Here is a 27812-nt window from a genome sequence, read left to right on the forward strand (position 1 = left end):
CTGAACCATTTTCGAACTCAACTCTCATATCAGGAAACAAATGTTTTTGACAAAATTCCATGAAAATTGGGCCAAAAATGTGACTTCTTGAGTGTTCATATGTTTTCACTATATACAATATAGAAAAAATGCCCCGCCCACTGGCAGCCATGTTTATCACCCATCTGACCATTTTCGAATTCGTCCGAGATATCATAAAACCAATGTTTTGACCAACTTTCATGATGATTGTGGGCAAAAAATGTGACTTCTAGAGTATATACAAGTTTCTATAAAGCCAAATAAGGAAAACTGCCCCCCAACCCCCCCCCCCCCCCCCCCCCGCCCCCCCCCCCCCTGGCAGTCATGTTATTCAACTGACCGAAACATTTTTGAACTCAACTCTCATATCAGGGAAACAAATGTTTTGACCAAATTTCATGAAAATTGGGCCAAAAATGTGACTTCTAGAGTGTTCACATGTTTTAAACTATATACATATAGAGAAAAATGCCCTCGCCCACTGGCGGCCATGTTTATCACCTATCTAGACCATTTCGAACTTGTCTGAGGTATCAATAAAACCAATGTTTTGACCACTTTCATGATGATTGGGCAAAAATTGTGACTTCTAGAGTGTTTACAAGGTTTCCATATAGCCAAATAAGGAAAACTGACCCCCCCCCCCCCCGCAGCCATATTATTCAACTGACCGGAACCATTTTCATGTTATTCAACTGATCGAAACCATTTTTGAACTCAACTCTCATATCAAGGAAACAAATGTTCTGACCAAATTTCATGAAAATTGGGCCAAAAGGTGACTTCTTGAGTGTTCACATGTTTTCACTATATACATATAGAGAAAAATGCCCCGCCCACTGGCAGCCATGTTTATCACCGATCTGGACCATTTTCGAATTCGTCCGACATATCAATAAAACCAATGTTTTGACCAACTTTCATGATGATTGGGCAAAAATTGTGACTTCTAGAGTGTTTACAAGGTTTCCATATAGCCAATAAGGAAAACTGCCCCCCCCCCCCGCCAGCCATATATTCAACTGACCGGAACCATTTTCATGTTATTCAACTGATCGAAACCATTTTTGAACTCAACTCTCATCAATCAAGGAACAAATGTTCTGACCAAATTTCATGAAATTGGGCCAAAAGGTGACTTCTTGAGTGTTCACATGTTTTCACTATATACATATAGAGAAAAATGCCCGCCCACTGGCAGCCATGTTTATCACCGATCTGGACCATTTTCGAATTCGTCCGACATATCAATAAAACCAATGTTTTGACCAACTTTCATGATGATTGGGCAAAAAATGTGACTTCTAGAGTATATACAAGGTTTCCATATAGCCAAATAAGGAAAACTGCCCCCCCCCCCCCTGGCAGTCATGTTATTCAACTTACCGAAACCATTTTCGAACTCAACTCTCAATCAAAGGAAACAAAGTTTTGACCAAATTTCATGAAAATTGGGCCAAAAATGTGACTTCTAGAGTGTTCACATGTTTAAACTATATACATATAGAGAAAAAAATGCCCCGCCCACTGGCGGCCATGTTTATCACCTATCTAGACCATTTTCGAACTTGTCTGAGGTATCAATAAAACCAATGTTTTTACCAACTTTCATGATGATTGGGCAAAAATTGTGACTACTAGAGTGTTTACAAGGTTTCTCTTTAGCCAAATAAGGAAAACTGCCCCCCTCTGGCAGCCATGTTATTCAACTGACCGGAACCATTTTCGAACTCAACTCTCATATCAAGGAAACAAAATTAATGTTCTGACCAAATTTCATGAAAATTGGGCCAAAAATGTGACTTCTAGAGTGTTCACATGTTTTTACTATATACAATAGAGAAAAATGCCCCGCCCACTGGCGGCCATGTTTTTCACCGATCTGGACATTTTCGAACTCGTCCGAGATATCAATAAAACCAATGTTTTGACCAACTTTCATGATGATTGGGCAAAAATTGTGACTTCTAGAGTGTTTACAAGGTTTCTCTATAGCCAAATAAGGAAAAACTGCCATCCCCCCCCCCTGGCAGCCATGTTATTCAACTGACCAGAATCATTTCCAAACTCAACTCTCATAATATCGAGGAACGAGGAAACAAATGCTTGACCAAATTTCAAGAAAATTGGGAAAAAATGTGAAATTTAGAGTGTTCACATGTTTTCACTATATACATATAGAGAAAAATGCCCAGCCCCTGGCGGCCATGTTTTCACCAATCTGGACCATTTTCAAACTCGTCCGAGATATCAATAAAACCAATGTTTTGACCAACTGATGATTGGGCAAAAATTGTGACTTCCAGAGTGTTAACAAGGTTTCTCTATAGCCAAATAAGGAAAACTGCCCTGCCCACTGGCGGCCATGTTTTTCAACGGACCAGAACCACTTTTGAACTCAACCAACATATCATTAAACAAACATTTTGACACAAAGTAACATGAAGATTGGGCATGAAATGTGACTTCTACAGTCTTTACAAGTTTTTTCTTTTTTTGGACCTAGTTTTTGACCCTGCACGACCCAGTTTCGAACTTGACTGAGATTTCATTGGAACAAAGCTTCTGACCAAGTTTCATGAAGATCGGACAATAAATGTGGCCTCTAGAGTGTTTACGAACAAATGTGGACGGACGACGGACAATGACCTGTCACAAAGCTCACCTGAGCAAATCAGGTGAGCTAAAAATGAGAACACAGGCCTTTAAGTACAAATGCTCTGGCGCTGACAATCTTGTAAATATAAAGGGACACACACAAACTGTGTTGTTGTTGAGTGTGAAACTGCTCTATCTCTCAAGCCCTATCATTAGAGAAAAAATTGTTAATACTGAACACGCAGTTAACATTGTTGCCTAAAACTAACTGTAGTATCCAATTTCATACCCTATACTTTCAAACAATAGAAAGTTGATTGAATAACATTAATGTAAATGTGATGTGTTTGTAGATTGCACATTTTCTACTTCGAAAGTTCAGGACTACCGGGGGGGGGGGGGAATTTTATATTCAAATTGATTGTCGGTTACAAAAGGTCAGCTAAGGTGAAAAGCTGGGTTAGACAACCATGCAGACACGAAAATTAAGAAATGTGTAAAATAATCTTCGTATTCGAGTAATCCTTCAGAAGACATGTAAGGAAATTCTGCAATAATTTTCTAGACATCACATTGTTTGACGTTTTACAAATATCATTAAGAGTTTACTGATCAATTAGTTATAAACACTCATTTGTGTTCTGAAAGGAACACAAAAACTAAGAACACTTCCATTCTGGTTCATTATTATTGTTGTTGTCATTTCCTGTCTTTCCCATATGAGCGTGCAAGTCAGAATCAACTTCCATGTTGAGCACAGCCACATCTATCAGCTTGTGATTTCTTGATAGATCATTCGTTATATAAACTTGTGATTTCTTGATAGATCATTGTTATATAAACTTGTGATTTCTGATATATCATTGTTATATAAACTTGTGATTTCTTGATAGATCATTGTTATATAAACTTGTGATTTCTTGATAGCCCATTGGTTATATAAACTTGTGATTTCTTGATAGATCATTGTTATACAATCTCCTCAAGTAAGGTAATGAGAGTTGACACAAGAAACGAAGATGAAAAACGCTCTCTGATAAACAAAAGTCCACAGTCTCTGGAAGTATTTTCACATTTGCAGACTTGTTCCCAAGCATTACTGCAAATTGAATTTGTAATCTTCACCTCAACAGAATGCACCTTTTGACGAGATGAATGTGTGCTAACACAAGAATACAAGAACAACAAATACAAATTGTACACATTTATTTGTACTTGATTATTTCATAGTTAAGATTATGACCCAGTCCACACTGTACCAATTGCTAGTGAGTAAACATTACTAACACAAGAAAGGAATGTCTCACTAAAATTATGTTACAATTAATGAATTTCACATAATATACAATAGCCAGCCTTTGATGATTTTTTTATTTGGTTATTTCATATTGAAGCCAATAATTTATATACAAATGACTGAATGTGATGATGGTCTTTGTTTAACAGTTTGAAACGTGAAAAACAACATATTAGCACTGGTCATATCACATTGCAAATGATTAAAAACAATGAAACAAGTGTTTGTATTTCATTTTTAACGCCATCATACCCTTGTTATATTAATAAAATAGACATAAACAACATACACATTTTTTACAGTATAATACACAGTTCATTCAGCACACATAAAAATATGTAATTCTGATTGCCATGGTAACCATCCTTCAGAATCTATTTTCCAGTAATTTGTGATAATGCAAAAGCCTTCGGACTTAGTCCCAAAATACAGGTGGACAGTACATAAATGCCCCTAGATATGAAATGTACATTATTAGTACCCCTAGATATGAAATGTACATTATTAGTTTAACAAACTTAAACATGTACATGAATGCACCATTAAGACGAAAATGAAAATGTGCACTGATAGATTACAAACGAAAATGTGAAAAGTAACATAAGAATCTGGGGTTAAAATTGTAAATGCACACTGCCAGTAATATCTTCCTCCCATAAGAACCAACAAAATTGGTTTACTTTTAAATAAATAATAAATATACGAAAACACATAGCCTCATCAATGACGAAATCCCTACAATTTTGTCATGGCAACGACATCTCAGTCATGTTGTCATAACAACAACAACTCTGTCAAGGAATCGTGTGAAGCGTTCGAAAGACTGCCGGTACAAACATAAGGTATCTACTCTTCAAATACAACACCATGAAACATCACAAATGGTGTACGAATATTATTCATACACGTACAAGAAATCTCAACAGAAATTGATAATTAAGCAACAGAGGGGGTAATCACGTGACAAACAAGATGGCGACGTCCATGTCGAGGCAGGTATTTTTCGTAGTGTAATACCCTTAATTATTTGTATTATTATTTTTTATTCCGCCCACTTTCCAGCCATATTAAAAAGAAAGTTACTGTCTTTTATTTCTAAGTAATATTCGCTCTATATCTTGACTTTACTCGGTGCAAAAATGTCTTAGCGGGATGACCTAACTAAGAAAATTTGCACCGAGTAAAGTCGAGATATAAAGCGAATTTAAATACGAAATAAACGCTAATCACCTTTTTACTGATATGGCTGGAAAGTGAGCGTCATTTAAAAAACAAACGGAAGTAATAAAGGGTATAAAGCAGCGAAAAATAACTGTCTCGGTATGGACGTCACCATCTTGACTATCAACGTGATTACCCCCTCTGAAGCAAATCAATGCATCTAAATCTGCATCTTAAAATGACAAGTAATACAGATGGTGTACCAATGAAGTTCATCTATGACATACCACTAAAAATCCTCAATGAACAAATACAATCCTAAACAGAAATCCTTTCAAGGGATTAGGAGATATGAGTCATTAAATGAAATATCTCTCTTTCAGCAAGGACATTGTTTGACTTCCTTAAAAGTTTGTTCTAGGTTTTTATATACCTGTTGCAGTCACAACAAGTCTTATTTTTACCATTCGAGTCGAATTTAAATTCCCAATTATAAAGTTTCTTAATTAAAAATTCTTCAACACATTGAAACAGGTTCTGTTAAGAACGGGTAAAATTGTGTTCAAACTACAACACATCATTTGGCTCCCTGCAGATGTTACTTCTTCAGTGGCATACTCTTCTGCAGTGCAGATATCTGCTCGGTTCCCAGCGTGATCTTATCCTCTAGCTCCTGCAGCTGTATGGTGTATTTGGACTTCATCCGGATGTAGTACTGGTAGTCCTGCAGCTCTGCCCCGCTCAGACACTCCCCAAGGAACGCCTCCACCTGCTCACGCCGCCGATCAATGTCCACCTTCAACTGCTTGGCGTCCTCATGTTGCTGGTACAACCGATCACGCTTGTCCAGGGTCATTTTCTGAGTTGTTAAATATGATTTCATTACTTAAAATATATTTCTATATAACGCTTTTATGGCATTTTTAATGAGGTCTTTTGTTAACAAAATCCAGATAAAGCTGAAAGTGTTGTCCTTGATTAGCCAGTGCAGACTACACAGGCTATTTGTGACACTTTAATCATATACATTTCAACCTGTTTTCTGGGAGGTTCAAATATGAACAAATGACAAATTTTCAAAGTAGCGATAACTTAAAATTTGTAGAAATCAGGATCCTAAATAGTGATTTTATTCAAGGTGATAGTTTGGACAAAAATATTTAAAACAAACATTCCCCAGTAAAAGGCTTATATTTTATGATTGAAAATTTACAGCAGCAATTATATATTACATTTAGAATTGTCAATTTTTTATAATATTACGAAATATCAAGACATATATATTTATGTTACCTTCACTTTCTCATTAGTGTTCTCCTTGAGGCCCTGTATGGTGTTCTCTGCGCGTGCAAGCAGCCCTGACAGCTTGAGCAGCAGCCGTATGATCTTGTCGATGTCGTCAATGTACGAGCGGTACTTGTCCTTCTCCTGCTGACTGCGACACCGCGTCTCCACGAACACGCCCACCTGGCAAGAGAAGTGGAAGGGTTAGAACCGAATGTCATCCATAGCAATACAAACATGTGAATATGGCTCTCGGAAATCTGACTTTACCCATGTACGTGTCTGTGACTTTACCCATGTACGTGTCTGTGACTTTACCCATGTATGTGTCTGTGACTTTACCCATGTATGTGTCTGTGACTTTACCCATGTACGTGTCTGTGACTTTACCCATGTACGTGTCTGTGACTTTACCCATGTACGTGTCTGTGACTTTACCCATGTACGTGTCTGTGACTTTACCCATGTACGTGTCTGTGACTTTACCCATGTACGTGTCTGTGACTTTACCCATGTACGTGTCTGTGACTTTACCCATGTGCGTGTCTGTGACTTTACCCATGTACGTGTCTGTGACTTTACCCATGTACGTGTCTGTGACTTTACCCATGTACGTGTCTGTGACTTTACCCATGTACGTGTCTGTGACTTAACCCATGTACGTGTCTGTGACTTTACCCATGTACGTGTCTGTGACTTTACCCATGTACGTGTCTGTGACTTTACCCCTTACGGTACGTGACTTTACCCATGTACGTGTCCCCTTTACCCCCATGTACGTGTCTGTGACTTTACCCATGTACGTGTCTGTGACCTTACCCATGTACGTGGTCGTGACTTTACCCATGTACGTGTCTGTGACTTACCCATGTACGTGTCTGTGACTTAACCCATGGTACGTGTCTGTGACTTTTACCCATGTACGTGTCTGTGACTTTACCATGTACGTGTCTGTGACTTTACCCATGTACGTGTCCTGTGACTTTACCCATGTAAGGGTCATTATTCACAGGCTATCATGGACCAAACTTTTACATTTATGGAATATTTTGTTAAAAGGAAGTCTCGTCTAAACAAAAGGCTGTTCTGGTTTTATGCTGTTTGCCTCTAATCAGTAATCCCCCTTATCTAATCACTTGGCTTGAAAAAGCAGCATTTAAAACTGGAATATAGTAAAAAAGGTTGTCAATTAAGACTGATTTTTTATGACACTACAAATACGTCCCAGTATATCTGAGTGGTAAAGGCCTACCTGTTTGCCAAGGGTCTCGTTCTCGGTGATGTCTGACAGCAGCTCCTTCTTGTCCTCCTTAAGCACCTCCACCTTCTTCATCATCCGCTGTAACAGCTCCTCCTGGGGCAGGACAGAAACAAGAGAGGTAAGCAGGGAGCCATTAAAACAGATGCATTGCAGTGATTATCACCCATTCACCCCTATTCACCAAATGTGGAATATATCATTTTCAGTAAGAAGGGAACAAGTTGTTTATTTTAGACACTGTCCCAGGATTTGCTTAAAGCTTTGCTAGGAACCGCATAACTCTATTTGTGGGTTTTTCAAAACAAAACAAGGTAACTACAGAACAAAAACGATTGTGATGCAAATAGAAGGAGAATGCAACAGGAAAACAACAGCAGAGACTATTATGTGGTTTGTTAGCTTTTGTTCACAAACTCATGGCTTATTCTTCCTTCACTGTCATGTTTTGCATACAAACAAGGAATGTAAAAGAATATGAATAAAGTACTTTGATTTGATAATTGTTGTTGGTTTAGAATAAAATATCATTAAAACATGGTAACAAAACACCAAGCATAACTTACATCAAGAATGATAGGAATGCTTAATGTCCTCTTTACTCTTTAATGTGAACAACATATTAAAACAACATTTAAATACACTTCAGTTAAAATAATACATAGTTTATACTTCCTACTCTATTGCTTACAATATTTATTATCACAGTAATGTTCAACTGCAAACAGGAATGCAGTAAAGCACAAACAGTGCAATTACACAGCCTACATAACTGCAGGTGTAATATGCATTAAACATCAAATGTCAGTTTTGTATTAATAAAACATTTCAAAACAAACACAATTGTTATCTGCATAATTATGAGTCTAGGCTATATAGCTTGGACAATGAGGCTTAACTCTTGCAGTGCTGGAACCAAGTTTTGAAGGCCTTGGCAAACAGTTTGGATCCAGATGAGACGCCACAGAACGTGGCGTCTCATCAGGATCCAAACTGTTTGCTATTCTGATAGTATTCTTTGGAAAAAAATCAAAGAACATGCTGATTTTAGAAATTCAGCAGATGACATTTTAGCAGACGACCAATTTCCCAGCATGCAAAGGGTAAATGAATGTGCTTAAACTAAAGTGCTGTCCCAGATAAGCCTGTGCAGTCAACTGCTGTCCCAGATAAGCCTGTGCAGTCAACAAAGGCTATTCAGGGATGACAAATTTCCGCTTTCATGGAATTCTTGGTTTAAAGGTAGTCTCTTTGAAACGAAAATCTAGTCACGGTCCAGTCTGCAGACTGCACAGGCTCATCTGGGAAAGCACTAAAGGCACTTGCATTCAGACACATTTTCCCAAAGCATGGCTCTGAGTTAGTTCAGTAAAGTAGGAACAGTTTTCACAGCAGCTCCATGACAGTAAATAAGAAGAAACGTAACAGTTTGTGTACCTTTTTCTGTGCGAGGGTGTCATTGTCTGCGATGTCGTGTCCTAACTGATGGCTGTCTGTGAGTTTTCTTATCTCCAACTCTATCATGGCCTTCGGTGGAGACACGTAGTAATTTGAAGGCATCGGAGAGGTGGGCCTGCAGGCAACAAAGCAACGTGAAATTGATCAAAAACACAAGTCAACTATAATGACCATAATAATGATGCATTGAGTTGTAGACCATCTATATTATGTATGTTCAAATACAATTAGTTTAAATGGGTTGTTTTGTTTATTTATATGAATTTAATTAACTCCACTTCATCATGGTAATTGTCAAACATATCAGGAAGATAATTGTACATGAAACAAAATTTTGAATATTACTTACTCATCAGACTTTTCTTCTGACTTTTGTGGCGTCGATTTCTCATCGCCCTTGGTTGCCGAGCGAGGCCGTCGCTCCTCTGGAGTCTCGGGTTCCACCTGGAGGATTCCATCAAGGAACTGCATGCGGCTCATCTTGCTGTCAGACTGGAGCACCTCACACAGCTCCCTCTCGCTGTCCCCCAGCACCTTGGCCAGCTCCTGGGCCCTCAGGTCACACTCCAGCTCCTCGGCCGATGGCTGCCGGCCATGCTGCACACTGACGAGGGGGGCCACTGGCTGGCGGCCGTGGTTCAGGCTGACTTGGCTGAGCGCGGGCTGCACTGGCTGATCTGGTAAGGTCTGGTCGGCGCGATTTGAGTGAGTTGAGCGATCACTACGATTAACCGAAGTGGAAATGTTTTGAGTATGTGGAGAAGTGTTGGACATTTTGTCTGACTGCTGGGGTGTCTGTTGTCAGATGTGGGGGGATGTTGCCAGCTTTGAGGAGGGCTGGACATGGAATGAGAAGGCACTGTTCCAGGGTTTTGTTCACTGTCTCTGGTTTTTTCTTTGGGATGGTGATTTTGTTGAAATATAGCTACATTTTGGTTATCAGAATTATGAATGTGACTACGGGTATTGGGTGAAAACGTGGTCTCATGGTTCCATTTCTGTCTACTTTGAACACTAGTGACTTGCGTATTTTCTTTGTTCTTAACAGTATCACTTGCATCACCGTGATGCCTTGAGTCTGGACTAGAAACACTTGAGTTTTGATCTCGCACAAACTGCTCGTTTTTCCAGCTGCGTGCAGGCACTTGCGGCTCCGGTATCGACTGACCCGGACTTCGCTTCATGTCCTGACTTTGACTAAAGTTCACAACATTATTCTGATGTAAAGGATTATGAATATTGGCACTGTTGTTTGATTTATTTGCATATGGCTTCGGGCCATGATTCTGAAATGAGTCTTTTCTGTAACTAGAGCTATTTGACACAGCAGGTTGTTGTTGCTTGTAAGTCCTGTTAGGAACCACAGGAGGCGTTGAAGACACAATGTCAGCCATATCCTCACTATGTTTACTTTCATCATCGCTCACTTTTTTCACCACCGGTCGAAGCCGGTCTCTAAAACTATCACTATGAGTCACAGAACTTTCCAATCGCTCTAAAGAGTCTGCTTTGTGATTTTCCATGCTAGAGTCTTTTTTCTCATCACCAGTTGCTCCAGAAGATCCATTGCTATGTAACCGTTCACGACTGCCTGACCTGGTAGAGCCAGGTGAATGTGCAAACACTTCAATGTTTTTCACGCGATCCTTCACAGTAGGCCGTGGTTCCTCAGACACACTGTTACGATCGCCTGGCCGCTGAACGACCGTGTCGGTAAAACTTCCCGAGCTGGTCATACTGGTTGGTAAATTAACCTTGGGCAACGGTTGGGCCACTGATTTCACCACATGGGGGACCGAGGTCACGTCAGCAGACTGGAAAGCCGGAACCTGTGGCGGCGACCTACGGTATTGATTTGATGAGCGCTGACCCAGATTGGGTGAGTCACGACCCTCTAGCCTCTTGCGGGGAGGTTTGTTTGGCGTCTCGTTGTTCTCTGGGAGAGGCTGGAAGGTGTTAACATCCTGTTGCTGTCTCAGCAATGTGGTGTCAGACGTGGTACGCTTGTACTTGCCGAGCTCACGAGGGGACCGGGTCTTGTAGGAGCCGTACGAATCATCAGCGCACCTGCAATGTACACAGGAATGAGTTGTAAATAATATGTACACAAACTACAAACAATTAAGATTTTTTAAATAAAGAAGGAATGAGTATAAGATTTATTTCAATTAAATGCAAATGTAACGATTTGTTTTCAAAACAAGGTTTTAGTGTGAGTTGTCAGGACAGACTTGTTTTTCATGATAAATGTTTGTTCCGTGCAAAAAGTATGTAAAAAAACAATGGGGCTGTTGACATTATTTGAATGCTGCTTTGGTCACATCCATATTGGGGAAGTATCACATGCAGGGACTGAGCTTTAAGGATGTGATCAAAACAATCTGACTTAACAAATGAAGAAAACTGCTCTGAAATTCAATGGCAAAAGTTAATACAAACAATCATCAATGACTGTTAGACAAGTACTTGGTATGATGATATAAACAATCACTTGTCAGATACCGGTATATATCCGCAAACATCCTGCTCTTAGTTACTTTATTGCTCAACAGCTGTTCAAATATTACCCAAATAATAACAATAGGCACTTGAAATGATTAAGTCAGTACATTTACATACACAAATAAAGGGTAAATTCCTCCAGTTTTTGCACCAAAATGTTTCTTAAACCTTAACGACAGTCTCTTTTTCCACTTTCTTGTTTCTGACACAAAAATCCCCTCCTCTATAATTGGTTTCCGCTTCTTCGAACCTTGTATCAACTTCACATTTAAATCCATTATTCTTCATATATTCAGTTATACATACATTACAGTAAGTACTTAATATACAGAAACCATGAATAACCTGCTTCAATTAACATAAAGGTTGTATCTATCTATGTATCCATTTCAAGTATGACATCTTTTATTCTTAAAGCATACATTTATGCAGAAAAACCTTACCCAATCTGGAGTCACTCAATTGTTATCCAAACAAAATCTGTTTTACAATCAGCAAAGAAAATATACAGTTATCTTTTTAATATTAATCTGATAACTCCTTGTCATGCAACTTGAACAGGTTTTGTCCAGAGGTATTTTCACACCAATCACTTATCCTGGGCCATCAAGAGTGTCTTATCTGACTCATCAATTATCAGTTATTAACACACCTGTCAGCCTGAATTGTGACTTTCCTACTTTAATTTAAAATGGTGTGCAGTAATTATTAGCAATTATCACATTCTGTCAGAACACATTCTCTGCATATCATCTTTATCATCTTTATAGAACTATAGATGATGATGTTAACAATTTTACTTGGAGATCTAGCACACTTAGAGAAAATAATGACAACTTGATATTTATAATTGTAAGTCAGGCAGATTATATTTATATAAATAAGCTTTACAATGATCACATATTAATACCGCTAAAACTGATAGAGGTCAACTTAAGATTCTTTTAAAATGAAGAAATATTGTGGTATTTCATAATTTTTTAATGAAAACACACACTTGTTCATTAGAACTTAGAAATAAAATAATGTATTGCCTTAAATATATACATTCAGACATATCACAAAAACACATACTGGAACTTTTTCTCAGATTTAAGTATTATTTCATAAATAAAAACCTGACATATTCTCACATAAAAACAACTTGTTTAAAGCATGAATGTCAAAGTGCACCACAATACAAAAGTGTTGTTATTGTTGTTTTTTCAATGTAATAATATTTAGGTTAAGCTAACGATTAAGACAAATGACAAAGAAAAGTAAATCTGGAAAGGACCACTAACCTGTAGATTGACTACTGTTGGATGTTATAAATTTCACAGAAAGACATTTATGAGGAATGTGGATGGGTAAAAATCACCATAATATTTGTACTGCATAATTTAGATTAAGTAGTAGTTAAGAAGGTGACAATTTCTGTCAAGCCTATATCTACAGCAACAATAAACCAATCAGATGCAATGACAGTTGCATGTGATAAACTTAAACATGAGTCATGCTTGTTTACATGTTAAGCAAGCAATATGTAATTTATGGGATTAGTTCAAGCACATTTCTTTTTTTTAGAAAATTAAATCTTAACACCTCGAATACATCTAAAGATGTAAGAACTGCATAGCTACCTGACTCCCCAACGTTGGAATGCATACATGTTCGTACTAAATCCAAAAAAACACTGAAAGTTTTGTACTTCGAAAATGCTTCACTCAGTGTATCTCATCTTTAAGCGGTTTTTAAATATGTCACTATCATATAACACATGTGCAGATTGAATTACAATTTTGCACTAAAACAAAAACTGAAATTTTTTAAATTAAAACTCTGGAATCATGAGCTCATAAAAATCCTGACCACCTTAGCAAATGACCACAAAGCAACACAAAACGCTTCCATCAAGATCATAAGCTGTAATCCCTGCTATCTGGAGCTGCAGAAGTCACAAATCCATTTGGGCCACCAAATCACAGATCATTAAAACCACCAGTCTTCACCCTGCTTTTAGTGTACACCACCTTTATGGACACTGCTCAGTGATATCCTGCACTAAAACAACATTTAACAGCAATTCCACCTGCACTTCTGTAATTGCAAGGGTCCAGAAACCACAAGAAAGTTTTACCACCTGCTTATTTACTGCCATTCCCAACATACCACCGACCCTTGGGACGGCAAGATGAGGAAACATGCATGTACCAAGAATAGGATCCCAGAGCTGAGATTTCACGAGATTCCTACAATGTCCAACTGGTGCCACTTGGCGCCTGAACAATAATTCAAACAAAACTAAGTCCTGGCTGCCCTTCAGTGAACTAGTACTCTTCACTATTGATACATTTTATTTTTACATAGTATAATTTTGTATACACAAGTATACATTGGGTTAGTCCCATATGTGGAAACTTTGAAGTCATAGATCACTAGCAATTAATACTTCACATCTCTGCATTGCTCATGATCACACAAACTGAACATACAAGTAGTATCAATGTTCCTGCTCTGTCTTGACACAACACTGTTCTATTAATCCTGTAACCCCACTGAATCAGACTGTGAACACAACTCATCAGAGCCCCTTCTGAAAATTCTTACTTTCACAGAACTCTTTTAATTTACTACCAGGAGAGTGGTACCCGATAAAGATCTTCTCTAGATAACAGATGTTCTATGAATGAGATCCTGAGCAACCTGCAGTAAAGGCCTTTCACTCCCCTAGGATTTGTAACCAGCAGTCGTAGACTCAACAAACTAAGTGAGCCACAATCTGTGAAAACCGGGCTTAATGCATGTGCGTGAGCGCCATCCCAGATTAGCCTGTGCAGTCTGCTTATCAGGGACAACACTTTTCTGCCTAAACTTGATATTCGCTAAATGAGACTTCCCTTACAAAAAAAACAACAACAACAAAATTGGAAAGTGTTGTCCCTAATTAGCCTGTGCAGGTCAATCTGTGTTGACACTTTACACACCTGCATGCCTTTTTTCCCAGAGCTCAGTTCAAGTTATTTTTACATACAAACAGCTTTCATTCAACATCTTCAACTCTGTGGAAAACTACAAAAACTGGTGTTTCATTATTAAAGTATGAGAAAGGCGGATTGTATAATATTTCATCCAGTAGAAATGATATCCAGCAATTACAAGAAGTTATCTCCAGGAAAGAATTGAGAGGTCCCCCCAGAGCATTATAACCCGGCTCTAATTAGCAATAGCATACTCATATACATACTGGTTCCATTTAGAAGCAGCCAATACTATTGCGCCCACACTCTAATGAGAGAGATACACTCACTTGAATTGGCAAAGGTCACTTTATTGTTGTAAATATAAATTACACCTGTAGAATACTTTGTAATTCATATCCAGAATAGTACCATTTGCAGACAAAGGATTGACTAGAACACACAGTTTTCAAGGTAAAAAAGATTGACACATTCTTTATATAGAACCTGATCAATCTTCCATATCAGAATGTTAATAAACCACTAGTAGTCTGTGAGTACAAAGAAAGCTGACCCATTTTACACTTAACCACTTAGATATGTATTTTAGACACATTTGTAGCCCCTTAGAAAGTTACATTTAATTAAATACTTTTCTTACTATATTCAAGTTTTAAAGTGTTGTTTGCGCCTGTTTGTTTCTGGGAGTGTTTTTTTGTCAAGCCAAATGCAATCGTGGATACCGTAATTACTCTATGTTTTCGGACACTCTAAGTTTTCGGACACCCCTTTTTTTAGCAAAAATAATTATTTTTCGTGACTTAATTTTCGGACACACGAGTTTTCGTCCATAATTAATGTCTCTAAGTTTTGGGACAGTATATTTTACAGTGCTATTTTACCAAATTTCGGTCCTGTTTTCAAAATCTAATGACACTTTGATCATGGGGTTTTACAACCAGATTAACATCATAAAACATGGCAGGTGCATGCCTGAGGGCAACGGACCATTACATTTGCCTTATTGGGTAAATAACCCTGTAAACCGGTATTAAACAATGGTTTCGTCCGATAGAATAAGCGTTATGACAATTACCAGGGGTAGTGCAAATTAAAGGTTCAATTATCTACCCCAATGGTACCACCCCTTCTCAGTAAAATAACTGTGACAAATACTAAACACTTCAAAGTGTGATGCACCCTATTGCAAGTTTTACGAACAATGGAAGGTGTTAGACAACAACTATCGGAAATGAACAAACAAAGAATTCATAGTTCGCTTTTTTTATTGCGTTAATTACAGGTTCATACTAGCGAGTATCGGTACATCACATGCTCATCTTTGAACTCGTTGGTCAAAGTACAACCTTGTAGTAACTTTCTGTCAAATAAATTAAGCATTTAAAAAAAAATGCAGTGCACACATATATAACTGTAATTTATACTATATGGTATTTTACAAGCACGTGCTATTACCGGTAGTTATTGATACAACTTACGCTATTTTCGGACACTTTTATTTTCGACTCTAAGTTTTCAGACACCTGTATTTTGTGAATATTTTTCGTATCTAAGTTTTCGGACACGATTTTTTAAAATTATTTTTAAGTGTCCAAAAACATACGGTAATGACCAGAAGTCTTTTACTGTTAAACTACTTAAATGCATGAAAACAGAAAATTTCTTTGCTAAAAATTAACTAAAACATTTTGTTCATATATATACTAAGTAATCTCCTTAACTCCCTCTTTCTAAATTTGCTACAATCTCTAGCAATTTAAGGATAAACCCTAAACCTCAAGCACAAAATACATAAAAGTAACAAATATGAAAGCAATAAAATACCAGGACTAAACATGCAGAATTATAGCTAAATAAGCCACTTTAACGACACCACAACCCTGGTTTTTGTTGCAAGAACAGTTGCCATGACGTTTGAATCCTATAACTACAATAACAACATCGCATTTAATTTGCAAAACATTCTTGGTCTATTTCTGCTGTAGAACAATAAACATTTGGATTTCTGGTTTACATCAAAACATTCCACCATTTTATGCAATAACAACAACTGTTATTTCCAGAGACAATACAGTTGTTGCATCTCCCCTGGGAAAACGATTTGCCACAATTAAAATGGCAGCAACTTACAATATAGATTGTAAAGCAGAATAAATGCATTACTATCTCCCTTAAGAACACAATTTGAATAAATTACAATGGCTGCAACTATAAAGATCATTAAACAAAAACAAAAGCAATAATTTATCTTACATTTTAACACATGATACAAAATTCAATTTTACCTTCATTTCATGTGTATCAAAATAGGAATCTGGATGCAATAAAAATAACTGTTGACAATAACCCTTATTATCTCCTTTCAAGTAAACACCAATAATGAGAAAACATTTAAGGAATTCATCCAGTCACTCAGTCCAGCATTATAGCCTGGACAGTGGTCAGCCATTAAGGACTGAGCAGTCGTTTGAAGTAAGTCAATAAACTTTGACCATAAACACAGACCACCTTGCCAGATACTACCTGTTAATAGCATTCACAGGTAATTTGATCAGCATTTAATGTTTGTCGTGAGTCAGGTAGCCAAATATTCCCAGTCCACAACACAAACAACCAAACAGCTGAATTTCCTGACCAGACAACACAGTACAACAGAATGCAAAAACACCTGATAGCCAACATTGATAGAGAATCCTCGTTTCAAAAACGTATCACCAAAAATAATATAACAGCTTTGATCCAATTAATTTGGAACTGCAAAACAGTTAAGAGATCCAAATATTTGAATACCTGTGTGAAATTTTCTCAATAATCTAAAGTCCTCGAAATGTCCCCAACATCAAAGAGACAATCATGAGAAATAGTCTCCACCCTACCATGTGTCTTTCTGTCCCGCAAAGAAGTGATAAGGGGAAGTGTGTGAGATAATTTCAATGACTCAAGCAACATGCTCCCTTCGGTTTATCACAGAGTTAAGAGATGAAGCTATTGCAGAGAGGAAATGACTTCCCTTTTCACAACAACACAACTATTCTAATCCAGTTGACATTCACCAAAATAGCACCCACTTCAGCAAGCTATTCCATCATTTAGAAACAATCTAGAGTATTCGGCAAATCTTCAAATATATAGAAAAAACTTAAGCGCCAAATTTTTCATTTGAATATTAAAATCTCGAATGAAAGGTCACAAAATGTGCACATCGAGTTATTTAAATTTAAACGGAGTGAGAAATTGTAATCCAAAGAACAGTGTCCCATGATTAAACTGAACCACAGATTTGAGTTACCACAAATTTCCATAAAGTAACCCATTAAACAACACAGCGGTGTGTGTCCAACCATGCACAGAAGGTGGTTATAGAGAATAATTGAATTATCACAAAGAGCGCTGCAAAGAAGGTAGCAGCCATAGATCATCAGCCGGGGCTGATTACTGCTGTTCCTGCAGCTGATTGTTGAGACTAATCATGTGGATATACATCTGGACAGGTGCTTGCTAGCTTGCGACCAGCCAGTCTGGGGGTGGAAATGTTTTCATACAACACATATCAGATACATATCATCGCCCACATCAAGAGGCATTATATTCATTGTTGTGGATATCTTCAGTAGAGACAGATATTTATAGGCTTTATATAATTTGCAAGAGACCACCGACCAACACTTCAAAATTCATAACTGTTCCCATTTACATTTAAAGCCCAGATTAATACATGTGCTTAAAGTTTTGCAGTACGCACAGGATTATCTGGGACTTTTTATGGAATCTTTGATGTTTGAAGGAAGTCAGGGATGACACTTTATGCACTGCATTAAGCCCGGTTGCCCAGAGACAGGCTAAATTATTCCTGTTAAGCCATTAAAATTACTTATCGCAGCTTAAGTGAGTAAACAGAATCTAAAGTTAAGTAATTAACCTGAATATATGTAAAATAGAATTGCATGCTTAAACACTAGCAAATTGTAAGGTGTTTTTTTCATTTATCAAACATTACACAATCCTTTTAATACTAATTGGAATATAATTGTGATTGATCTGGTTGTATAAATTTTGCTTTAACATTATTAAGCTCTTATACTTAATTGTTACATGCAAGACATGATGTAATGGCAGACTCCTGGTTCTTGTCATTTACATGGCAACATGGGAGAAGTAATTATTTTAGCAACTGGCCACTTGAAATAGCAGGCATCCATAGCCTGGCTGCCAAACAATTGACCAGTCGCCAAATTATCGATCGCTCCGCCCACATAGTCACGTGGTCTAGTGATAAGAAAACTCCGACAAGCAGATCGCAATTATAGCGGATTACGTGAGCGAAATACTATAATTGTAACGAGGTATCATGCTCTCTTTTCTATAATATAAATTATTAAAGCCGCACAGTAAACTAAACTGCTTTGTAAAACTTTAATACAATCATAAATGCTTTAGAGAAAAATGGCGTAATCAAAATAAATTAGTTAACGGCAGACTGACTATCAGAAACGTTACTTATACATAATATAGGAAGTTGATGAAAATCCGTTGTAAAAATGAGCATTCATTGTATATTGATTTTGAACTTGTATTAAATCGTCTGACAGTGAATCCGGTGGCTATTCATATATAATTTTGAAAATATTTTTATTAAATGCAAATGACACATCCATATCATGATGGGGTTTTTGTTTATTACAAATGTTTAGATCTTTGTTTTATTGTGTGTTTTTTTTAAAAGACACCGATTTTTTTATTTAGATATAAATTTAATTTTGATTGTAACCATAATTTAATACAGGCCTAATTTCGTGGTTTCATTAACAGATAGTCTAATATGCATTTTATTTCATTTATTTTTAATGCGAACCTGTTACATTTCACTATCGAAAATGAAATGTTGGTATCACGGTGCTGTTCACGAACATTCGAATTGAATACATTTAGCATATTATGCATGTCTTTATTTATAACAAGATGGCCCTTATATGTTAATTGCAATTTTCACATTTCTCCCCGTAGCAATATATGTTGTATTATAAATGTTTTTGTTGATATTGTATTATAAGCCGTACATTTTACACTTGAAGTCGCTTTAAGCTGGCTAAGCCGCGTTGAAATCACCTTTTTGTTGTTTTTACTTTAGTTAAAACAATATTTAAGTTAACAATTTATAATGATTTCCCTTGTTTATGATCCACCGAAAATAAATATATAATTGGAAATCATTTAAGTAATTAAATAGTTTTCTTTTCTTGTGTACAGTACCTAACAATGCCTTAATGTTCCTTCATTCTAAGATCCACGCAACATACTGTCATTTATTAATCATCGACAATTACGCTGAGATTAATTAGCACGTGTGGCAATTATTATGTTGCCCAAACTGCTTAATAATATTGTGCATCAAACGGTATAACACGTTTTTATAGAACACACGATTTATTGTGTTTGTTTTCTCATTACTCGTTCATATGTTCAATAAATAAAGATAAAATAATAACCTTTTATAAAGTATGTATAGCACCTACAATTTTAAATAATGATCGAACAGTAATGATCATGCATTTGATATAAAATCTGTGTAAACTCTTAAAAATTGCGTCCATTCCATATGAACGACACGCTTTGCTTGTCGGACAAAATGGCGGCCAGATAAGCGTTGCTGAGGGGTGTGTGAAAAATCGATATCTGATTGGCTGATCGACAAAATGTGGGCGGAGTTGGCGACTGGTCAATTAAGAAACATGGAGCCTTTAATAAACTCTCCCATGCTAGATTTAACATGGTGGGTGAATGAATGAAGATATATTGTCTATTGTGAACTCCATACTTCGAGAATTTCTTACTTATTTCAGTACTAATAAAAACGAACAATGCAACAATCAATTTTTGTTGGAACTGAACAAAACATCAGAACTCAAGAATCGTTGAATTAGATTTGGAACTAAATCAACAGGCCAGATTTATGAAATAAACTGTACTGAATAATCATATGAAAAATAATCATATGAAAATTAATGAAAAATAAATCTAGAGCAAACATGCAAATGATTCATTTAAAACAATTTTCAACCAAATTAGCACATGCCACAATGATAGATGTTAAAAATAGGAAAACTTTCACTTCATGTAAAATACATAATTGATCATCTGGATATATTCAAAATCTGAGATGCATTGATAGAATATTATTAGGTTTATGAAAATTTACACAGCCCTTATATACTTATCAGATAAAATCTCAATTTATTCAATATACTTTTGTCTCAAATATCAAATTAGCTTGAGACATGGTTGAAAGTAAATGGGCATGAAATGGTATTTTCTGCTCCTATATATAAGGACTGAGTGTGACATGCAAAAATGGATCTTAAGCCATATGGGCCCAGCATAGCTCCAGACCGGCCTACACAGTCTGGCCAGGAGCTACCCAGTGGTTGTCAGACAAGGTTTCGTAATCTTATCAGCAAACTAGGTAGCCCCAGAGCAGACTGCACAGTCTGGCCAGGAGCTACCCAGTGGTTGTCAGACAAGGTTTCGTAATCTTATCAGCAAACTAGGTAGCTCCAGACCGGCCTGCACAGTCTGGCCAGGAGCTACCCAGTGGTTGTCAGACAAGGTTTCGTAATCTTATCAGCAAACTAGGTAGCTCCAGACCGGCCTGCACAGTCTGGCCAGGAGCTACCCAGTGGTTGTCAGACAAGGTTTCGTAATCTTATCAGCAAACTAGGTAGCTCCAGACCGGCCTGCACAGTCTGGCCAGGAGCTACCCAGTGGTTGTCAGACAAGGTTTCGTAATCTTATCAGCAAACTAGGTAGCTCCAGACTGGTCTGCACAGTCTGGCCAGGAGCTACCCAGTGGTTGTCAGACAAGGTTTCGTAATCTTATCAGCAAACTAGGTAGCTCCAGACTGGTCTGCACAGTCTGGCCAGGAGCTACCCAGTGGTTGTCAGACAAGGTTTCGTAATCTTATCAGCAAACTAGGTAGCTCCAGACCGGCCTGCACAGTCTGGCCAGGAGCTACCCAGTGGTTGTCAGACAAGGTTTCGTAATCTTATCAGCAAACTAGGTAGCTCCAGACCGGCCTGCAATCTGGCCAGGAGCTACCCAGTGGTTGTCAGACAAGGTTTCCTGCACAGCCTGGCCAGAAGCTAACCAGTGGTTGTCAGACAAGGTTTTGTAATCTTATAAGCAAACTAGGTAGCTCCAGAGCAGACAGCACAAATGCAGAGATCGGTCTTGAGCATTGCTGGCTGCATATTGCGTAAGATACATTTATGCATAACTTAGCAGGTGCAAACCAAACTTACACCTTATATATCATTACCAATACCATGTCAATATCATGAAACAACATTTATATACTTTAGGTCAGAGATATAAAAAAATGTTAATATTTTGAGAAAGTTAGACAAGATTTAGATATATCAGTTCATTTGATTTAAAGCAAGATGAGGCAAATATTGTGTTATCTTTTGAAGTAAAACACATATGTTGATTTTAAATGATAACTTTTTTTGTTATAAATGTACCCGCCACTTTTTTAAACTGATCAATTTTTGTCGTAAGCAGGATATTAATAATTTTCTAAAGCACAATTTTCAAGAATTCCAAACATGAATTAGGATGATGTTTGATGTTTCTATTATTCCCTTTTTGTCTTTGGTAAGGCCAAAAAATCAAAAAGGTCCGTTTCTGGTCTCCTTGGAAAAAAAACAACGGGTCGGTAGGTAGGGATTTCTTTTTTTTTTTTTGGGGGGGGGAGGGTACTAAAATGGAAAGGTACTAAAGCTTATTATAAGAAATACATGTGTATATATGCTTTGTTTGCTTGATATTACATCTTATATGAACGAAAATGAACATGCTTTATTTATTATTTTTTTTGGCGACCCCAATTAAAAGTTTACAGTCGGCGCCGATTCGGGAGATACGGTTGGACCAGATTTTTTTTTTGGCCTAACTCAGATTTTCCTTGTTCTTCTGCAAAAAAGTCGTTCATACCAGCAATTAATTCTTCAAATAAGCAGCAATATGAAGTCAACATGGAGATTAAATTGACATGGCTTATGGTTTAATCTACAGCTTCTCTCTGCTGTCTTGAGATTATCAGATTTTATCATCATTAATACAAAACTTTGACAACTTATTCATAAATCTGACAAAATGTCTGGTTATTTTGAAGTCTGCCAGTTGTAGGTCATGGTTTAACAAGAATTAATTCAAATGTTTACACAAGTATTAATGTTCCACACAGTTTAAATGGTGATATTTAATAGAAGCAAATAAACAAAATCCAACAACATGAAATTTGTGTAAGTAATATTTAGGTTAAAGCAATGGGTCATTTGTGTGCTGTTGCAACATATATTTTTTTGGATATTGAACGTCCTTACAACTGATTAATACAAATTGAAATTTAATATTCTTATTATATGTAATAACAATTATATGTATACTGTTTGGGCAATAATACTGCAAGATGAGCCATGACAAAGATAAAAGAACCTCTCTACCAAATTCATGCCCTAATTTTTTTTTTATTATGATGTGCAGTGTAATGAAATGAGTTTTAATCCATATGCAGTCAGCATAGCCCCAGACCATGCAGCCTACCCATCTGCGCAGTCTTGCCAAGAGCTACCCAGTCTGGTATAAAATCATGCGAGGTTTGGTGGTCTCCTTTGCAAACAGGATAAATACAAACCAGACTATAAAGTACACAGGCTAGTCTGGAGCTATATGCTGGCAGCATTTGGCATAAGACCCTTTTACGCATGACTTCGCTTATATAAAATAAGTTAACCAGTGAACATAAAAGTTCAGAATGTTGCAAAACAAACCATAAAACCTTATTATTTGCAGTATTTCAGGATCCTATCTAATTAATGTCAGTGAAATAACATAATAAAACAAGGTACCTGACTTTTCCCTCAATTATCTAGGCCAATGAAAGATGCTGATATAATATGGAACACTACACCACAGATAAAACTTGTCTCATAAATATACATAATATCTCATTCTTCTGTCTTTCATCAAAGATTAATCCTTTTTATAGATACCGACAATGTAAACAAAAATGAAATAGAAATTTTGTAGGGTATTTCTGACTTCTTTGTCTTGCTAATTTGTTTGGTTCAATGACATATTTATTGGGTCAAAGGAGTTGGATTGCATTTATTATTTCAGGGCATTCACCTGTGTATCATATGTAAACGTTAATTGATTTTTAAGTTGATGTTGACTTTGTACAGCATGCATCACAGGAAAAGTTAATTTTCCATATAAACAGGTTTCAAATTTAACATTTCATCATCAAATGAAGTCATACAAATTTGTTATCACTGAAATGATTAATATTGAAAAAAAGTTCATAGATAAAAATCTGGGCTTTCAACAATATTTATGTGACAAGGGAGGTAAATCCTAAATAAGAATTTTATAGAAACTTTTGGTTGCAGTAGTTGTTTCCCTTGATTTAATTTGGCTCATTATAAAACAATGTTTCACTACTAATTTCATGATTTTTATTATCACTGATATGTAATTTTATGTGTCACTTTATTACTAATATTGAATATTAGAATAATGAATATAATACAAATGTTTTTGTTTGATAAATGGTTACCAGGTACATTGAACTTTGTTTCATTGCAGCTCTAAGATTCTGAAGGGTAGAAATGGAGAGAAAGGGAGAGAACTATGACAACACTAACCTGCCATTCAGATCTGCCACATTGTCTGTTCCCTCCATGAACTCCACTGGCGGTGGAGGGAAATCCGCAGTAGCGTTCAGATCCACAGGCACTTCCACCTCCCCGTTCTTCAAAGGCGTTGGCATGGGCGGTGGTTCAGGGGTGGCTCTGTCACGAGACAGCGGGGGAGAGTGCAGCGCACAAATCTGCTTAGCATCCAACTGACTGTGAGAGGTCTGGGGTGAAAGGTGCAAGGCTGATTTTGCCTCCATAGCGGCCGCCGGCTCCTGTTTGTAGGACTGCGACAGGGACACCTGCACTGTGGACTTTGTAGACACCACCTGCATGGATATCCCGACAGGCTTATGTTGCTCAGAGAACCTGCGGGCCTGCCGCCTGAGCTGCGCCGCGTACGCATCCTCTTTAAGAGTTCCAGTGTTGGCCTCCCAGGCCCTGGTCCCAGATGGGGCAATGACCCCAGCCTCCTCCTGGTAGACACTCTTCAAGGCTTCTTGCTGACTAGGATCCACACGACTCAGTAGGAAGGACTCAGACTTGCTGTTGATGAAGCGGCGGGGCGGGAGGGCTGGTGGGCTCTCACTGTGGATCCCTGGGACGGGCGGAGGTGGGCGGCGGGGGTAGTCCCCTGTGGACAGGTTGTGATAGATCGGGGCGGTCACCATGGTGCCGTCATCACCAGCAGGGGGGCTGAAAGCAGAAAAGGCGCACAATTAACATTATGGTAGGAACATTTTCTGATTCTAAGAACTGAGACATTTGGTTTGTAAAATGTTAACAAATATTTTCAACATTACGATACCAGCCCAAGAGTAAAACACTGCAAATGTGTTTCTTACCATACACAAATAATGTTACAACCAGCAAGATTCCAAAATACCATCCATGATATCAGTAAATACTTGAACTGACAGAAGCAACAGTATTCAGATCAATACTGTTCTTATACCAAATATGAGATAGCCTTTATACAAACTTAAATGGACATAAAAACAAAACAAAGGCATATATCACAACAAAATCTGACTTCACTTATAAAATGGCTAAGCTAATCCCAATAAATCAAATGGCGAAATGTAACTGCTTCTGAAGTAAGCATGTGAACAGCCTTAAGGGAGTACCTATATATAAGAATTGCGCACAATATCCATGTGTCCTACTTTCTTACTTTACACTGAATTTGACTGTTAAGTTAAATTGTACAGTCAAGCCGGAGCCACCAAACTGGCTGTCATAAAGACTTCATACAAAAGGCAACGTAACTAAACCAACATGGTGTTTTTAGATAACTGAAAATTTTAAAAGTATATCTAGTAAATTTTACTTAAGCAAGTATTGCTTTAAACAATAAGTGAATCTAAAACCTAAGCTATCTGAAGATTTATCTAACTGACTGCACTAACAAACTACCGTCAAAACACAGGAAAACTGATATAAATCTTAACATTGTGTAAAATTACAACAAATCAGTTAAAAGGCATCCCAAACTAGCCAAAAACCATTCTTTTTTTGGATGCAACAATCTGTTTGCACTAAGTAACATTAGCACTAATTCTTGGCTTCCTCACACCTATGTTGTAGTCCCCAATTTCACACCCATTGTCAAGGAGAATATTAAACTATCATAATTTAAATGGTGATGATTGGTGCTATAGAAAGCCACAGCAACCTTTATTATTCATTATTCCATTATTTATCCCTTTACCTTCCACATTTAATGAATACAATTTATAGACTTCCACAAAAATGTATAGCAATGTTAAATTTCAATTGTGGACTATTTTCTTTGAAAAACTTTAATGAAATAACATAACTTTTTATAATAGAACCACATCATAAATTGAACTATAGACTCAAAATTTCTACTTGAAAATATACATTTAAAATTTTCATACTTTTCTTTGTTTGTAATCCAATTTACTAATTTAAATGTCTAATGATATAATATAGCTCCAATGATTCAATTAGAGCTAATTGTGATTGTTTCATTAACATTTACACTAAAAAAATACACTGAAAAAAAACTTTTTATATAGTTTTATATTAATAATTACACTTGAAGACAAATCTACAGCACAATTCCATAATAAAACTGTCACAATGTTATATTTGTACATAAAACATAAACCACAGTGACATTTAAAGTAAAAACACAAACTGAAAGTTTGATGAAACATAAGAAAGTATGTAGACCACATTAACCTATAAAGCATGAATCACTCTTTCCCTCTATATTTATCACTGATTACAACTTCATGTTTAAAGCACATATTTACATATTTACGATGGAGTCATTTGAATTGTTCTGGAGGGTAGTGGTGCTTGAAAAGAAATGTTTAATACCATTATCCGATAATCAGTGTTTTATCTTTATCGGGTCTTAATACCTATAGGAATTCTATCCTCCACTATATGTATTACTAATCCATTGTGAATGGCCTAATTTGGTGAAAATATCTGGATTTCAGTCCCCCTATCGCATAATTAATGAATGATTAATAACATCTTAGTGCCTGGCCGTACATTGTGGACTTAAAGAATAAAGTTCATGACTCCCTCATGTCCACAATGTTAATCTGTTACGATTTTGTTTAAGACTTAAATTTTACACACCAGTTCTTAAGCAAATGAAGACTTAAATGTTTGACACCAAGCCTTAAGAGTCAAAAAGTTGATTAGTTTAAATGCTTTTACTGGTACAGGTTTACTCTATTTAAGATGCTTTGCCACAGAATGAGAGTTTTCATTAAGCTAGTAACATATTGTTTCTAGCTGAATACTGTAATGCATTTAATAATCAATATTATAATGATTAAAAAAAGAATTTTATATCGTACAATCAACATTCTCCATTATTATTATTCTCCAGAATGTCACATGAAGAAGCATTTTATTGTTTTTGGAATGTAAAATCCTCTCCCTGATAATATGCTTAACATCTTATATTTTAGCTGCATTCTATGAAAAGAGGGTTTAATACATGTGCGTAAAGTGTCGTCCCATATTAGCCTGTGCAGTCCGCAAAGGCTAATAATGAACGACACTTTCCGCATTTATGGTATTTTCTGTTTTAAGGAAGTCTCTTCTTCCAGTTAAGGTGGAAAGTGTCGTCCCTGATTAGCCTGTGCTAATATGGGAAACACTTTATGCACATTCATTAAACCCCCTTTTCACAGAGCGCAGCTCATATATAATCTCATATATAATCTCATATATAATTTCACGTATAATCACTATCAGTTTGTCACCTATGTACACTCAGGTGTGACTCATCAACCCTGTGGGCTATAATTTGCTGACCGACACAACAGTATGTTTACTGACCACAGTCCATGTTTGCATGTACCACCAGTAATTGTCTCCACAAACGTGGACACTATAATATGTAAATATTTCGATATATATGTGAAATGTCAAGCCAGCATTTGTTGTCACATCTATCATTGGAGGAAACTGATTCATCAGAACACAAAACATTTGTCTTACAGATTAATGCAGAACATAAATCTGAAGAGTAGACAATTACCCATTTACGAAAGTAATAAACAACAAGCATAAAGAAAAAACAAGA

General features: G+C 36.8%; 1 protein-coding gene across 5 annotated transcripts in view; it reads right to left on the reverse strand.

Annotated features, from left to right (window-relative positions):
* Window positions 1-9566: 9566 nt before the first annotated feature.
* The window catches only part of LOC127871514 (uncharacterized), a 175309-nt gene continuing 157063 nt past the window's right edge, over window positions 9567-27812 (reverse strand). For all 5 annotated transcript variants that reach the window (XM_052414510.1, XM_052414511.1, XM_052414514.1 and 2 more), the window contains 2 exons: window positions 24245-24931; window positions 9567-11144 (listed from right to left, as the gene is read on the reverse strand). In XM_052414510.1, coding sequence (XP_052270470.1) covers window positions 9716-11144; window positions 24245-24931 — 2116 coding nt within the window. In that variant the 3' untranslated portion in view covers window positions 9567-9715. The remainder of the gene's footprint in view (window positions 11145-24244; window positions 24932-27812) is intronic.

The sequence above is a fragment of the Dreissena polymorpha genome, chromosome 3 (assembly GCF_020536995.1).
Source record: "Dreissena polymorpha isolate Duluth1 chromosome 3, UMN_Dpol_1.0, whole genome shotgun sequence".
Lineage (NCBI taxonomy): Eukaryota > Metazoa > Mollusca > Bivalvia > Myida > Dreissenidae > Dreissena > Dreissena polymorpha.